This window comes from Colias philodice, chromosome 8, assembly GCF_061535455.1.
Source record: "Colias philodice isolate Cphi_HAF_F1 chromosome 8, ilColPhil1 Martin Lab GWU primary, whole genome shotgun sequence".
Taxonomy (NCBI): domain Eukaryota; kingdom Metazoa; phylum Arthropoda; class Insecta; order Lepidoptera; family Pieridae; genus Colias; species Colias philodice.
In genome coordinates this window covers 5,764,976-5,782,620 of record NC_143093.1, presented here as the reverse complement: position 1 = coordinate 5,782,620, position 17,645 = coordinate 5,764,976, and the positions used below count along the sequence as shown (strand labels likewise).

Sequence of the window (17,645 nt, the reverse complement as noted above, 5' to 3'; positions counted from 1 at the left end):
CCAATAAAAGGCATAGTTTACTTGTGTGTACTGTTGCTGTCTATTTAAATGTGTGGGTTTTGGCGACTGGTTTTCATACTAATTATGACATTATAGCAGTTCTAGTGTCTTGTTATTTAGATTTCTATGATCATACCCTATTCGTGTGTACAAATTTTTCAAAGTTCTCTTTGCAAGCTGAGAATAGAATATCAGAAAAAATGATAGTTGCATCTTGGTTGCATCAATATAATATTATATTCTTAACCTTGTGTCAAGATTTCTTTTTTCAATTCCTCATTTACAGTGAAGGCTATTAGACTATGGAATGACTTACCAATAGCTATACGCAAAGCGAGTTCCATCGATGCTTTCAAAAACTTGCTTTTTAATTACTACATATCTTTAATTAAGTGATGACCTTATATATTTATGTATTTTCTCTTATCTATTAGTACGTATTATACATATTTATTTATTTTTTATCTTTTTTATTGCTTCAGTGCTTCAGTATACACCACCTACCTGTATTCGTTGTTTTTGTCATTGCTTTCCTTGGTTGGGTTACCTGGAAGAGATGGCTCTGTAGCCATAAGGTCGCCCATTGTGCAATTTATGTGTATTCTATTTTATGTAATGTCTGTAATTTGGTGTGTACAATAAAGTTCTCATTCATTCATTCATTTCTTTTGGTTATTATTCCAAACATATTTAAATATTATTAAATAATAAATATAGAATAATTGGATGAATAATAATATCAGTAGATAAGTATAAATTCAATATTATGGATGGAATATAATGATTAAAGTGTCAATTTAACAACAGATTCAAAGGCACCTTGGAAAAAGGATGAAAGAAAAACAAGTTTTTTTTGTAACGTGTTTAATAGGTAACCACAAATAAAATATTGTTCTACTACATTACATATACACTCATTACAACATTCATTATAGTGTTTAAATATTAGAGTAAACATTTCTATCCCTATAAAACTATAAATCCACACTCTACAAAGTATAACTTTTATAAACAGGTAAAGATCAATTGGAAGATAAATGTTTCGATTCATTTTACGTTAGGCGTAAAGTTATTTATAGTGTAAATACATACCTATTGTACATTTATAATATTAAATGAATAGGCCCATTATAATAAAAGTTGATACTTAAAGTACCTATCTATTACAATTGAATATTACACATAAATTGACTAATTAATTACTATGAAAACCAAACCTACCCTTTTAAATAAAACAAAGACATAAGATTGTTTACAATTAAGTTTAAAGTTTATAATAGTTATAGAATAAGCAGTATTCCATCAGTTGTATATTATCATTTTTTTCTTTCTTAGGCCTGAAAGTACATCGCATGAAATTTATGACACTGATTTAAAAAAAAAAAACTACATGTGAACAAATAGAGACATAACATCATATCAATATCTACGTAGTTTGAGGAATGTTCAATATCCATGGTTAAATATATCTAATTTTTTTTGTAGCACATACACTGTAAAAATTTCATTTATAAATTGGTAAACATGATTTCTATTTGGCACAAAAGTAATTTAATTGAAATCTGAGCGTCCTAGATGTTCTATTATATCAATATAGGTTTATATCAATATTTCATAAGTATATAAAAAAGGCTCGGAAATGATTATGATTAGACCTATAATTATTTTTTGTTAAATTCACTGTCATCGTAGGAAATAGGAATGATAGAACTAGTAATTATATTATTTTTAAAAGCCCATAACGAAAATAATTCCATAAAATATTGTCTTTGAGACCCATAAGTTATCACATACAAATGAAATTACCAATTACAGCTAAATCATAACACCTATATAAAAAGCATGTAAAATAAAATTGCAATAAAAAAATAAAGCATTTGTGCCTGGTAACTCATTACCTTAGGTAATAATGGAGTGTTTTTTATTTAATAAAATATTATAATATCATATACCTTACAAATATATATACTTTTTTCAAGGCTAATTTATTAATATCATTGTACTAGTATTAGTATTGTTAAAAAAATAAAAATAAATGCCAATACATAATAATTTGAATATCTTACAATATTTGGAATTCATTGGCTAAGTATGGTCAAATGCATATCACTACATAAAATCTCATTATAAACTATAGTCAGTAACACTACAAACATTTTAGTTCTCACTAGGAACATAGACATATACATAATTTGTTAATATATTCATCAAACACTGAACACAAATAAGGCCATATTTCTCATATGTAAAATAATTATTATTAAATAATCATTCTAAAATCATATGGTTCCATACTGACTTGTTTTTGGCCAGTTTTTACTCCAATACCTTGAATTTAACAACACCAAAGTTCATTCTAAGTTGTTCTAAGAACACAAAGGTTAGGATAGTGTGTGGCGCAAGTCTAACAAAAGCCGGAATGTATCCTTTGAAGAATGCAAGAGGTCCCTCTTTGGCTGTATTTGTGACAAGACTTAAAATGCCGCTAATTTCACCGGGTTTGGCGTTCATCGCCCTAGTCTTCAGAACATCAACTGGTTGAGTCATTGTTGTTGCTATTGCTCCCTGAAACATATGTACATAAATATTAAAAAAAACTAATTAATGTAAAAAATGACATGGAAAAAAATGTCAATGAGGTAATTTAGGTATAAAAAATCTGTTTAAAACCAAATCTGTGAAAGGATAATGGGCAAATTGGGCCTGAAACTTGGGCTAAGACCAATACACACGATATATTGTTTTTGTGATAGATCATTACACATACCTTACGAAAAAAATAAAATAAAAAAAGAAATCAACCGGGTTCTTATACATTCAAGGCAAAAAGTTTTATTTATTTGGCTATTATTTTACGCACAATAATGGTGTTTTTAATTCGAGTGAAGTAACAAAAAAGTCTAACTACGTTGAATTATAATAAACACGGTATAGGTACCTGTTACAAAACATAATATTAGTGTATTTCAGTTACAAGTCAATAACTGCGTTAAAAACAACCGACTTCAAACTTGCACTTGCAACATTTACAAATACAGACAAAAATGCTCATAAAATAAAAACTACTGGGCCTATCCGAATAAAATTTTTATGGGACCAATTCGACACCATCCCGCATCGAACAAAAAAGAATCACGTAAATCGGTTCAGAAACCACGGAGTAATCGGTGTACATACATAAAAAAAAACATACCGGCCGAATTGATAACCTCCTCCTTTTTTTTGAAGTCGGTTAATTAGAAGGCTTAAGATTAGTACGTATTTGTAAGTGAAAGTGAATTGGAGTAACATAAAGATATTGTCATTGTCTTATAACAGTTATTTATTGCAAAAAATATTATACACAAAGAAATAAAACTTATATGTGACTGTACAAAAACCCGGTTGATTATTTTTTTATATATATTTTTCCCGTTATGTATGTGTTATGATCTATTATAAAAACAATATCTCATGTGTATTGGTCCTACTCAAGGGTTCAGGCCCAACTTCCATAGTAAAATGCCCATTCTCCTTTAAAAATTAAATTATTGTAATTTTAAACAAAATAATCTCATAAAGTACTCACAGCCAATAAGCTCGAAGTAACATGCGTAGCAACATTATCGCCGAAATATGGGGTTGTGACTAGCATTCCTTTAATCAGATCATAGAACGAGAGCTGTCCGATCGTCATAAGCGCCGCTCTACTGCACGTCATAGAAGCGCCCGCCCACAGACGAACCACGCCCTCTTGAGCCGCCACGCGGTATAACCCGTGAATTGCATTTTTATAACTGGAAAAAAATGCATTTCATTTAGTGAGTTAAATAATCTATAATTTTCTGATAAATAATGAAACAAAAAAAATGGGTGTCAAATATTTCAATAATTTTACTTTTAAATATGTAAAATAAAATGCTCCAAAGCTAGAGAAAAATCAATTGGGTGTAAAGTGATAAATTAAATTATTGGTGTACACTGTATAATAACACTTAATAAAATCCCATTTAATACACTTTTGAAATCTTAAACTCAAAATATAACCCATCATAAAAATTTCCCCACATCATCGTTTAAATTTTACTTTTGAAACAAGCACTTACTTGCGCCTCTGTTCTGGTGGTAGTTTGACATCATTTTGCATCCTCACATTGACTAAATCTGCAGGATTCCCCACAAATCCACCAGCAAACCCTCCCAGACCAGCTAGGAGAGCTGACATGTAGAATGGTATGGCTTTGCCCTGTTATTGGTAGAATTTTTTATTTATTTATTTATTCTTCACTGTATAGGAAATACAAAATTAAGACGACACAAAATAAAAGATACAATCAGCATACAGTGGGCGGCCTTATGGCTATAAGCCATTTCTTCCAGGCAACCGTCGGGTAGAGGATCCTATTAATACATATTATAAATGTGAAAGTTTGTATGGATGTATGGATGTTTGTTACTCTTTCACGCAAAAACTACTGAACCGATTACAATGAATTTTAGCACACATATAGAGGGTAACTTGGATTAACACATAGGATAGGTTTTATCCCGGAAATCCCACGGGAACGGGAACTATGCGGGTTTATCTTTGAAAATGCGGGCGAAGCCGCGGGCGGAAAGCTAGTATAAAATAAAGATACAATGTAAATGAGACTGCAAGCATTATTTTATGCAATTTAACAGAATACTGACTATTTTCACAATAATTTTTGCTTCATTGCTGATTTCAAGATAATAATAAGGTTGTTAATCATTTAATTATTTATTCACTTACATCTCTTGGGGCAAAGCTTTGTTTAGCCACTTCATATATACCAAATCTTGCTGTTGAATATGTCAATTGGCGCAGAAGTGATGCCGATATTCCATTATACAATCCCATAATACCTGAAGAAAATGGGTGGTTATCACATATAATGCTAAAAGTATTTATTAGGCTATTTGTATGCCATTAATAAAGTCCTAAATTATAATTTGAATACAACTGAAATTAACATTAAAGAACACACAAATAATATCAGTTGTAGAACAGTTTTTATTGCAATTCATTTTGATAAGACAAGCACTTTTCACATAAATATTACAAAAGTAATGTGTGTAGTAATAAACAAATTTAAGATAATAAAGACTAACAAACTTTTAACACAATTAATTCATATAATTAATATTATCTTATTTAATTCTTAGCTTTCCATGACAAAAGGTGAGTAAAATGCAAAGTTTAGTCAATGTATGTGTTTAATTTTTATTTAAGTTTAACCTTCAAGAGCACAACAATCAGTTATCACTTTATAGATTTTAATATTAATCTTAATTACTATTATAAAGGCGAAAGTTTCACGTAAAAACTACTGAACCGATTACAATGAAATTTAGCACACATATAGAGGGTAACTTGGATTAACACATAGGATAGGTTTTATCCCGGAAATCCCACGGGAACGGGAACTATGCGGGTTTTCCTTTGAAAATGCGGGCGAAGCCGCGGGCGGAAATCTAGTAATAAATAATTGAAATGCTTAAAATTAAAATATGTAATATGAAGCCCCAGAAAATTCACTTATAGCTTCAAAAACAAATTCATGTAAATTAAGTTATTTAATATAGTTGATTGGCTGGTTAATTTACAACAGCTACATATATTATATTCAAAATGTGTCTGGGTTATAATTAAACTTGTTGGGAATTATGTTTTGTGGATGATATGTAATTAAATAATCATACCTTGATTTCTTAAGACTATTCCAGTGAGTTTAAACATAGATATATTTTTTCCTTTTTGTGTCTGCATTTGAACTTTGAGTAAATCCAAAGGATGGGTCACACAAGCCGCTCCCGCAGATGCCAGGCCTCCAAAGTACCATTTTGATATTCGCACTTCTTTATCCATGCCCATTCTGAAATTAATAAGCTTAAAAGCCCTCTTCCTCTGTGTTCCGAACAACACTAAAATAGTCCTGACATGGGGAGCGCCAAGGTGAAACTGACGGATCAAGTAATTAAACAGCTGTTATTATGTAACTAAATCATTTCAAAGTCACTTATTAACTTAGTTTTAACTTATCATTCGGAGGAATAAGTTGATACTTGATACATTTATCGTATTGTCAAAATACATTCAACATTCCTGTAAACATTATTCTTGAAGAACATTGAACTTATTAATCACATATGTGTTATAGAGTTACTTTTTATTCATCATTATTTTAGATAAACATAAAACCACATTGGTTTCTATAAATATTAGATTAAAACGTTAACCTCAACCTTGAAATCAATTACTTTTGACACTTTCCCGTAGACTTTGACATGTCACATGTTAACGTGACGGTTGATTGATGTATAAATGACACTCGATGAAAATTTAAAATATAATTGCGATGTTTTTAATACGGAGTAAATAAATTCATAAATTCCTTAGTTTTTAAGTTTTTTGGTTTAACGAACAAATTGTTTGACTATTTAATTTACTATAAAAATCTTGAAATTTGAACAGATGAATTTTCTTTTCACGCTTTATCACATATACATAGCTGTTTGTGGAATTTATTTGGTTTACCATTAGATGAATGTAATTCAATATTAATTATACTGGTTTTGTAAAATGTGTCCTGGGTCCTGGGTCCTGCAAAGGTCGCTGAATTCATAGACGTAAAATAATGACAGAATTTCAAAAATAATGATAGATCTGTATTTATTACATGGAATATACTCCGTGTTATGGAATTGATTATTCCATTAAAAACTTGACACCTTGGTGACACCTTGACACTGAAATCTGAAATGTCAAAACTCAAATGTCTATTTACATTGGGCATATTTTGAACATGTTTTATTATTTACTTGTCCATATTTAAATTATTAACCTTAATTTTCAATTCAATTCTAATCGGCTAATTGAGAAATAAAAAAGTACTACTAAGTACTTGTATTAAATTACAAATAAAACTTTATTTAAATGTAAGTATTCTTGAATGATTTATAGATATAAAGTAGATAACATTTAGTGAATTCAGCTCAGAATTTAACGTTTCTAATCTTTAGTTACCTATAATTTAGAAAAACAAAAATGTAAACTATATACCTATATCTACCATAAACCGTAGGTGATAACCCATGGGCATTAATTATTGTATTAGATAAAAATTCTAGTATTAACCGAGAAAACCTTCAAATTGCCACATGCACTAAAATACAAAAATAAAATAAATGAATAATAGACGATGGTATATTATACTATAGGTATCTACTTATTTTGAATTAAATTAAGATTTTTTATACATTTGTGTTTTATATTACTAGTAATTAATGAAAAATAAATTGTTTTAATACTCACATTTATTTTATCAGTTGAAAAATGGTAAAATATAGGTATTATTTGTTCACTAAACAATATATTATACACCAGTTACCTTTTTTTTGTTAGTTATTATTTGAAGTTACATTTATTGTAACCTATAGAATTATTTTGGCTACGAAGAAAGGCTGGAGAGTTGTTACTACATGATTCTCGTCATAACTAAAATAATATTACATAATAAGATATTGTCAACATTGAACTCTTATCATGTTGTTGATAAAACAAGACTATTGTAAATACATAATAGATATGATATAATAAGTTTGATGTTTTTTTTTGTTTCAGAATGTCTGATATTATAACGAGCCTTCATTTAGATAGAGAAACTCAGACACATAAAATTATAGTTGCTAAAGAGCTCAATGGCTGTAGTAGTTCATTTATAACCAGCTGTGTCCTCGGACATTGCATTAAAATTAGAAGACCAGTGTTTATTATAAGTATGCACAATTCCAAAGAACATTACCAGAATGTAGGACTAAAGATGAATTATAACCTAGTGAGAAACATTGAAAGTGGCCTTATCCAATTTTATAATGCAGGTGAAGAACTTACAAATGCAGTTTTGGCAAATGATCAAATGTCTGCTAGCGATTTTATTACTAAAATGCAGAAACAAATAGATTGTATGCATGAAGCGAATAGTTCTGTAAACATTATATTTGAGGGTGTATCCCATTTATTTGATTTGGGATACAGTTTGAAGGATGTAAATTTTATGTGTAAAGAAATGATTGACCATGTCCGGGTATATGATAACTCATTTGTGTTGTTTCATTGCAATGCAGCTTGTGAGAGTGATGAAACTCATGTGCTAGCTAATTTACTTGCTTACAAATCTCATGTGCTCGTGGAAGTGGATCACTTGGCATCAGGATGGAGTGCTGATGTGTCCGGACATATTACATTCAAGTACCCAAGTCGCAAGTTTGAAAGTGAACACACAAACAAATTGGAACAGAAACCATCACATCATTTGTTCAAGCTTTTTGATAGAGGAGTAAAGTTATTAGCTCCAGGAGCTGTTTGATATTAGTTTTAATTTTTATGTTATATGTTGTTGTTTCCTTTTTGTTGAATATTTATTTAGCAGAAATAATTTTATATGTGACATGTGTATAATTTATACAGCCATGCATGTAATGCCGGGTCCAGACTGATGAAATGTAACATGCAATGTAACATTCTGCCTTTCATTGCATGTTCGCTGCAAGCGTGGACGCATAGCGCGCTCTTAACGCGCATTCACTACGAACCTCCCGTATATATCGTGTTCCTTGCCCCTTTGTGTTCGTCGAAAAACCGACAAATCACGGATCGCTCCGCGCGCGGCTTGTAATGCTCGTAGCACTGCCCACCAGAGACTAAAGAGCAGTAACAGCCCTTTTGTGATTTTTCGTTTTATTAGTGATTCTGAAAGCGGGTTTCTTAAGCTTTCTATTGAATTAACTTACTTATTTCTAAGACTATAAGAATGGTTTTTATTTAACAGTTTTCACTTACTGCAAACGAAAAAAATTAACAATTTGGCGTGATTTCCCAACTAAAATACAGTATAAATTATACTGCAGATTAAATTTTAAGGTTTCATAACTAAAATGCAGTAAGCAATATAATTTTACAGTTCTTTAGATAGTTTTATATTTCTGGAAAAAAATTATAAAAAAAATTAATACGCAGTAAAATTTACCGCCATACAAGCTATTTTTACTGCAAATTAAGAAAATACAATTTATTGTCACGAACTCCCAACTAAAATGCAGTAAAATCAAAGCTTGTCGCATTTTAGTTGTGAATACTTAACATTCTTTTATCATTATAAACTGACTAACACGCAGTAAAATACAGCATTACTGCAGATTAGTTTGGATAGCATAATGACACAGATATGATTATTCCTAGCTAAAGTGCAGTTAATGTTTTAAATACTGCAACTGTGAACTAGCTATTTTTCTTACTGCACTAGTAAATTGAACACTTTTTTCTTAAAAAACTAACTAAAATGCAGTATTTTTTTGACCTTACTGCATGTTAGTTGGGTTTCTTGACAAAATAACTGATCCAAACGCAGTAATAGGGCTTTTTGCTGCATTTTACTAAGTTTAAAATGGTATTTTTTACAAAAAAGGCTATGCAGTAATAGGCACCAAAAACAATAAATGGCCATAATAAATTCAGTTATTAAGATATATTTTTTTTTATTGCTTTAACGTGTGAACCTATGCCTTTACAACCTTTCTGCATTCAAATTTTTTTGCTTATCATTCTGTTGATTTTTTAAAATCAATTCTTAACTTTAAATGCGTTTTACTCGAAATCGTGATTTTGCTGTTACTGCACTTTAGTGTATGGTGGGCAGAGCATGCGCGTGTAATGCACAATTCGCGCGCGCAAGACGTCCAAACTATGAGAAATTGTTACAAAGTGTGTTACCTTTCATGATACATTGCTGCAATGTGGACGGTGAATTCTTTCATTGCATGTTACATTTCATGTTACGTTTCACCAGTCTGGACCCGGCATAACAAATATTGTATGTATTCAGTTTCTTTTTTGTAATGCTATAATTATTGTTCTTTTATCTTTATCTACATGAGTTTTTATTTATATGTATATACAAAAACTTATTATCAGAAGAAAATAGCTGAAAAATTCTTCATGATGTGTATATAAACATGCAACATATATTAAAATATCAAAATATTGATTAAATTACAAGCACAACTTACTACTTCTAGATCTAAAATTGAACTGAACTAGGTACCTACTATCAATAAGCTGTATTAAAATGAATTAGGTACTGCAACTTTTAACATCATATTCCTCCTGGCTTATATCATAAAAGTTAAACTATGATACATTGTCATTTTCTACTTAGAAATATATGTATTAACTACACAGTGCTTTTTATTATACCTCCTTATTCCTGTTTTTTTAGTTATAGGAGCATAATTAACATTGCTGTTTAAATTTGATAGGTAATAAAATGGTAATAAAAGCTATTCAAAATGTATGGGTAAATAAGCAAAAATAAAATGATGATTTGTATTTTGCGCAAATATTTACTTACATAATGCTCATTCCATGAAGAAGTGAGGCGGCTGAACTAATATTTTGGCAACTAACCAATGTGTAGGTAATCGTGACAATCATATTTTGCTGTTTTGGAATTTCAAGATGCAATGATAATTAGTTCTTCGGCCTTATGACGATGTTTCATTCAACAACACCCGCACGGCGTACGTAAGCGTATGCTAATTGCTATGATTGGTTTTCGTCTTAGAATCATTATAACTTATTCATAAAGTAAAGTCCCGTGTCCCCAAGTGGGGTAAGGTGCATTATGCATACTACATCTGTTTCACTGATCGATTTTCTTTAGGGACAAGTAGGTACTCAGCCTTCTGTGTCCTGCCAGACCGAGGCATTTTTTTTCTTCGTCTCCACCGGGAATCGAATCCAAGATTCCTCGGTTCTACGCTCACGCGTCAACCACTGTACCAAGGAGGCGGTCATAACTAATCCATACATTTACTTATAATTCTGTTTGGACTCTACAAAATTTTGTATTTTTATTCGTCAGAATAAAATGTGTGTTTATTCGTTCGAAATTTTGTGTCAGTGTTTCGGGTCATTTGTAACAGGATGGCGGTTCTACAGGGGTCTTAGTACGCAATGACAAAAAGAAAAATGATGGTCAGAACGCTGATACCGGATACCTTAAGATACTGTAATATAAAATATTACAGTATCTTAAGATAAAATATTATAGTATCTTCACCGTGTGTGACGCGCTTAAAGGACGTTATAATTTATAATAACGACATTTTATAAGAATTTTTTACTTGCATGAAATCCACTTATTTATTTACTTACTCATTAACTGTACAACAGTTCTATAAAATAAAAGTAAAACAAAACCGTTCTAAATTTAAAAATGGCCTTATGGCTCAATACCATATCTACCACTACCAGGCAACCTTCAGGCAAAGGACAAAATAAAAAAAAAATTCAGAGTACCTATGCTGAATGAGGATCACAAGTTTACGTAGTGTTTTCCTACAAAGGAAAGATTGTAATTGTTTTCGAATATTTACGGTATCACATATAATATCTCTAGAAACCAAAATAGTTCAATTTCATTCAATCATGTTCGATCGACTACCTATCCGCCTCTTTTGTACAATGGTTTACGCGAGGGCGATTGGTTGGCCCAGGGTTCTGGGTATGAGTCCCGGAATTAACAAAAATATTAAAAACCAACATTATTTTCTAAAGGATTTATGAATTAATGTTAAGTCTGTTTTTGATAAAAGTGGGACAACCGACAACCATATGCTATATTATGTTGTATCTACTACTCGAATAAACAAAAAAATCTTTTTTTTTTAATAAACACGAACCACAGCGAAACTGCTCTTACCGTTTTTTTTTAAATAGGTAAATTACCCACAGAAGGAAAGTACATAGAGTTAATTATTGTTGTATGCGTATGAGTACCTATCTATTAATTTTTGCTAGTGACTTCTAACTAGAGTTTTAAAAATTCGGAAGTGAATGGACAGATCTGCAGGTCCCTGTGATAGGCGAAATCTTTTATATGTAATTACTTATATCATAGATTAATATCAAATTTAAAAAATAGAGACAATCTTTTTAATATTTCATAATTTGTGAAAAAATTGTTCACTGAAATATAGGGCAGATTAAAAGGCAACAAATACCTTTTACCATTACCATTTAAAATTTTCCACGGCATCGGAACTTAATGCGGAAAAAAGTATCCATAACTTTATTTTTCCCCATTTCTTTCTGTGGAAAAATCATATTTACCCACAGAAGGAAAGTACATAGAGTTAATTATTGTTGTATGCGTATGAGTACCTATCTATTAATTTTTGTTAGTGACTTCTAACTAGAGTTTTAAAAATTCGGAAGTGAATGGACAGATCTGCAGGTCCCTGTGATAGGCGAAATCTTTTATATGTAATTACTTATATCATAGATTAATATCAAATTTAAAAAATAGAGACAATCTTTTTAATATTTCATAATTTGTGAAAAAATTGTTCACTGAAATATAGGGCAGATTAAAAGGCAACAAATACCTTTTACCATTACCTACCATTTAAAATTTTCCACGGCATCGGAACTTAATGCGGAAAAAAGTATCCATAACTTTATTTCTCACCATTTCCTTCTGTGGAAAAATCATATTAGAAGAAACCACTACTAGTCCATTGAAATGTTGCATTTTTATTACACGCTTTTTATTAGCTTCACCTGTATGTTTGTATGTTTGTTTGTAACCGACTTCTTTGGGCGCGATTTTGACCCACTTTAAACGGCCAGATTTCGTTCAAACTTTGTAGATTTTTTGAGGACCGATGACAATACACTAATTTGATAAAATTATTCCATTTTTCAATTTGCAAAATATGATTTTTGTTAATTTATATAATTTTCATCTATAGTCGATAAGGTAAGAAAAAAACTAATATTTTCAATAATTTTTTTCTACAGTCGATAAGGTAGGACTCGATGTTAATTTTTATTTCCAATAACACGAACACGAACACGAACACGAACACGAACACGAACACGAACACGAACACGAACACGAACACGAACACGAACACGAACACGAACACGAACACGAACACGAACACGGACACGGACACGAACACGAACACGAACACGAACAACGAACAACGAACAACGAACAACGAACAACGAACAACGAACAACGAACAACGAACAACGAACAACGAACAACGAACATCGAACATCGAACATCGAACATAGAACAACGAACAACGAACAACGAACAACGAACAACGAACAACGAACAACGAACAACGAACACGAACAACGAACAACGAACAACGAACAACGAACACGAACACGAACACGAACACGAACACGAACACGAACACGAACACGAACACGAACACGAACACGAACACGAACACGAACACGAACACGAACACGAACACGAACACGAACACGAACAACGAACAACGAACAACGAACAACGAACAACGAACAACGAACAACGAACAACGAACAACGAACAACGAACAACGAACAACGAACAACGAACAACGAACAACGAACAACGAACAACGAACAACGAACAACGAACAACGAACATCGAATATCGAACATCGAACATCGAACATCGAATATGATATGATTTTTGTTAATTTATATAATTTTCATCTATAGTCGATAAGGTAAGAAAATAATTAATATTTTCAATAATTTTTTTCTACAGTCGATAAGGTAGGACTCGATGTTAATTTTTATTTCCAATAACACGAACACGAACACGAACACGAACACGAACACGAACACGAACACGAACACGAACACGAACACGAACACGGACACGGACACGAACACGAACACGAACACGAACAACGAACAACGAACAACGAACAACGAACAACGAACAACGAACAACGAACAACGAACAACGAACAACGAACAACGATCAACGAACAACGAACAACGAACAACTAACAACGAACAACGAACAACGAACAACGAACAACGAACAACGAACAACGAACAACGAACAACGAACAACGAACAACGAACAACGATCAACGAACAACGAACAACGAAAAACGAACAACGAACAACGATCATCGAACAACGAACAACGAACATCGAACAACGAACAACGAACAACGAACAACGAACAACGAACAACGAACAACGAACAACGAACAACGAACAACGAACAACGAACATCGAACATCGAACATCGAACGTCGAACGTCGAACGTCGAACGTCGAACAACGAACGTCGAACGTCGAACGTCGAACGTCGAACGTCGAACAACGAACGTCGAACGTCGAACGTCGAACGTCGAACGTCGAACGTCGAACGTCGAACGTCGAACGTCGAACGTCGAACGTAGAACATCGAACAACGAACAACGAACAACGAACAACGAACAACGAACAACGAACAACGAACAACGAACAACGAACAACGAACAACGAACAACGAAAAACGAACAACGAACAACGAACAACGAACAACGAACAAAGAACAACGAACAACGAACAACGAACAACGAATAACGAACAACGAACAACGAACAACGAACAACGAACAACGAACAACGAACAACGAACAACGATCAACGAACAACGAACAACGAAAAACGAACAACGAACAACGATCATCGAACAACGAACAACGAACATCGAACAACGAACAACGAACAACGAACAACGAACAACGAACAACGAACAACGAACAACGAACAACGAACAACGAACAACGAACAACGAACAACGAACAACGAACAACGAACAACGAACAACGAACAACGAACAACGAACAACGAACAACGAACAACGAACAACGAACAACGAACAACGAACAACGAACATCGAACAACGAACAACGAACAACGAACAACGAACAACGAACAACGAACAACGAACAACGAACAACGAACAACGAACAACGAACAACGAACAACGAACAACGAACAACGAACGTCGAACGTCGAACGTCGAACGTCGAACGTCGAACGTCGAACGTCGAACGTCGAACAACGAACGTCGAACGTCGAACGTAGAACAACGAACAACGAACAACGAACAACGAACATCGAACAACGAACAACGAACAACGAACAACGAACAACGAACAACGAACAACGAACAACGAACAACGAACAACGAACAACGAACAACGAACAACGAACAACGAACAACGAACAACGAACAACGAACAACGAACAACGAACAACGAACAACGAACAACGAACAACGAACAACGAACAACGAACATCGAACAACGAACAACGAACAACGAACAACGAACAACGAACAACGAACAACGAACAACGAACAACGAACAACGAACGTCGAACGTCGAACGTCGAACGTCGAACGTCGAACGTCGAACGTCGAACGTCGAACGTCGAACGTCGAACGTCGAACGTCGAACGTCGAACGTCGAACGTCGAACGTCGAACGTCGAACGTCGAACGTCGAACGTCGAACGTCGAACGTCGAACGTCGAACGTCGAACGTCGAACGTCGAACGTCGAACGTCGAACGTCGAACGTCGAACGTCGAACGTCGAACGTCGAACGTCGAACGTCGAACGTCGAACGTCGAACGTCGAACGTCGAACGTCGAACGTCGAACGTCGAACGTCGAACGTCGAACGTCGAACGTCGAACGTCGAACGTCGAACGTCGAACGTAGAACAACGAACAACGAACAACGAACAACGAACAACGAACAACGAACAACGAACAACGAACAACGAACAACGAACAACGAACAACGAACAACGATCAACGAACAACGAACAACGAACAACGAACATCGAACAACGAACAACGAACAACGAACAACGATCAACGAACAACGAACAACGAACAACGAACAACGATCAACGAACAACGAACAACGAACATCGAACAACGAACAACGAACAACGAACAACGAACAACGAACATCGAATATCGAACATCGAACATCGAACATCGAACGTCGAACGTCGAACGTCGAACGTAGAACAACGAACAACGAACAACGAACAACGAACAACGAACAACGAACAACGAACAACGAACAACGAACACGGAACAACGAACAACGAACAACGAACAACGAACAACGAACAACGAACAACGAACAACGAACAACGAACAACGATCAACGAACAACGAACAACGAACAACGAACATCGAACAACGAACAACGAACAACGAACAACGAACAACGAACATCGAATATCGAACATCGAACGTCGAACGTCGAACGTCGAACGTCGAACGTCGAACGTAGAACAACGAACAACGAACAACGAACAACGATCAACGAACAACGAACAACGAACAACGAACATCGAACAACGAACAACGAACAACGAACAACGATCAACGAACAACGAACAACGAACAACGAACAACGATCAACGAACAACGAACAACGAACAACGATCAACGAACAACGAACAACGAACAACGAACATCGAACAACGAACAACGAACAACGAACAACGAACAACGAACATCGAATATCGAACGTCGAACGTCGAACGTCGAACGTCGAACGTCGAACGTAGAACAACGAACAACGAACAACGAACAACGAACAACGAACATCGAACAACGAACAACGAACAACGAACAACGAACAACGAACAACGAACAACGAACAACGAACAACGAACATCGAACAACGAACAACGAACAACGAACAACGAACAACGAACAACGAACAACGAACAACGAACAACGAACAACGAACATCGAACATCGAACAACGAACAACGAACAACGAACAACGAACAACGAACAACGAACAACGAACAACGAACAACGAACAACGAACAACGAACAACGAACAACGAACAACGAACAACGAACATCGAACAACGAACAACGAACAACGAACAACGAACAACGAACAACGAACAACGAACAACGATCAACGAACAACGAACAACGAACAACGAACATCGAACAACGAACAACGAACAACGAACAACGAACAACGAACAACGAACAACGAACAACGAACAACGAACGTCGAACGTCGAACGTCGAACGTCGAACGTCGAACGTCGAACGTCGAACGTCGAACGTCGAACGTCGAACGTCGAACGTCGAACGTCGAACGTCGAACGTCGAACGTCGAACGTCGAACGTCGAACGTCGAACGTCGAACGTCGAACGTCGAACGTCGAACGTCGAACGTCGAACGTCGAACGTCGAACGTCGAACGTCGAACGTCGAACGTCGAACGTCGAACGTCGAACGTCGAACGTCGAACGTCGAACGTCGAACGTCGAACGTCGAACGTCGAACGTCGAACGTCGAACGTCGAACGTCGAACGTCGAACGTCGAACGTCGAACGTCGAACGTCGAACGTCGAACGTCGAACGTCGAACGTCGAACGTCGAACGTCGAACGTCGAACGTCGAACGTCGAACGTCGAACGTCGAACGTCGAACGTCGAACGTCGAACGTCGAACGTCGAACGTCGAACGTCGAACGTCGAACGTCGAACGTCGAACGTCGAACGTCGAACGTCGAACGTCGAACGTCGAACGTAGAACGTAGAACATCGAACGACGAACGACGAACAACGAACAACGAACAACGAACAACGAACAACGAACAACGAACAACGAACAACGAACAACGAACAACGAACAACGAACAACGATCAACGAACAACGAACAACGAACATCGAACATCGAACATCGAACATCGAACATCGAACATCGAACAACGAACATCGAACATCGAACATCGAAC

The 17,645-nt window shown here is 34.7% G+C and overlaps 2 protein-coding genes across 6 annotated transcripts; one reads left to right on the top strand and one right to left on the bottom strand.

Moving 5' to 3' along the window:
- Positions 1-1,610: 1,610 nt before the first annotated feature.
- Positions 1,611-10,861, bottom strand: Dic1 (Dicarboxylate carrier 1). 4 transcript variants are annotated; one of them, XM_089698179.1, is made up of 6 exons: positions 10,410-10,861; positions 5,704-5,876; positions 4,754-4,866; positions 4,086-4,225; positions 3,569-3,776; positions 1,611-2,565 (listed from the first exon to the last, which is right to left on the bottom strand). In XM_089698179.1, the coding sequence occupies exons 1-6, from the start codon at positions 10,490-10,492 to the stop codon at positions 2,317-2,319; spliced, it is 966 nt and encodes a 321-aa protein (XP_089554305.1). In that variant the 5' UTR covers positions 10,493-10,861; the 3' UTR covers positions 1,611-2,316. The 4 variants fall into 4 exon arrangements, with proteins under 4 accessions (XP_089554305.1, XP_089554307.1, XP_089554308.1 ...); XM_089698181.1 differs by lacking the exon at positions 10,410-10,861 and adding an exon at positions 7,316-7,472; XM_089698182.1 differs by lacking the exon at positions 10,410-10,861 and adding an exon at positions 6,247-6,274.
- Elp6 (Elongator complex protein 6) lies at positions 6,785-8,476 on the top strand. Of its 2 annotated transcripts, none has more exons than XM_089698183.1 (2): positions 6,785-6,939; positions 7,625-8,476. In XM_089698183.1, exon 2 carries the CDS (start codon positions 7,626-7,628, stop codon positions 8,367-8,369), a length of 744 nt encoding a protein of 247 aa, XP_089554309.1. In that variant the 5' UTR covers positions 6,785-6,939; position 7,625; the 3' UTR covers positions 8,370-8,476. The 2 variants fall into 2 exon arrangements, with proteins under 2 accessions (XP_089554309.1, XP_089554310.1); XM_089698184.1 differs by lacking the exon at positions 6,785-6,939 and adding an exon at positions 7,069-7,221.
- Positions 10,862-17,645: the final 6,784 nt, after the last annotated feature.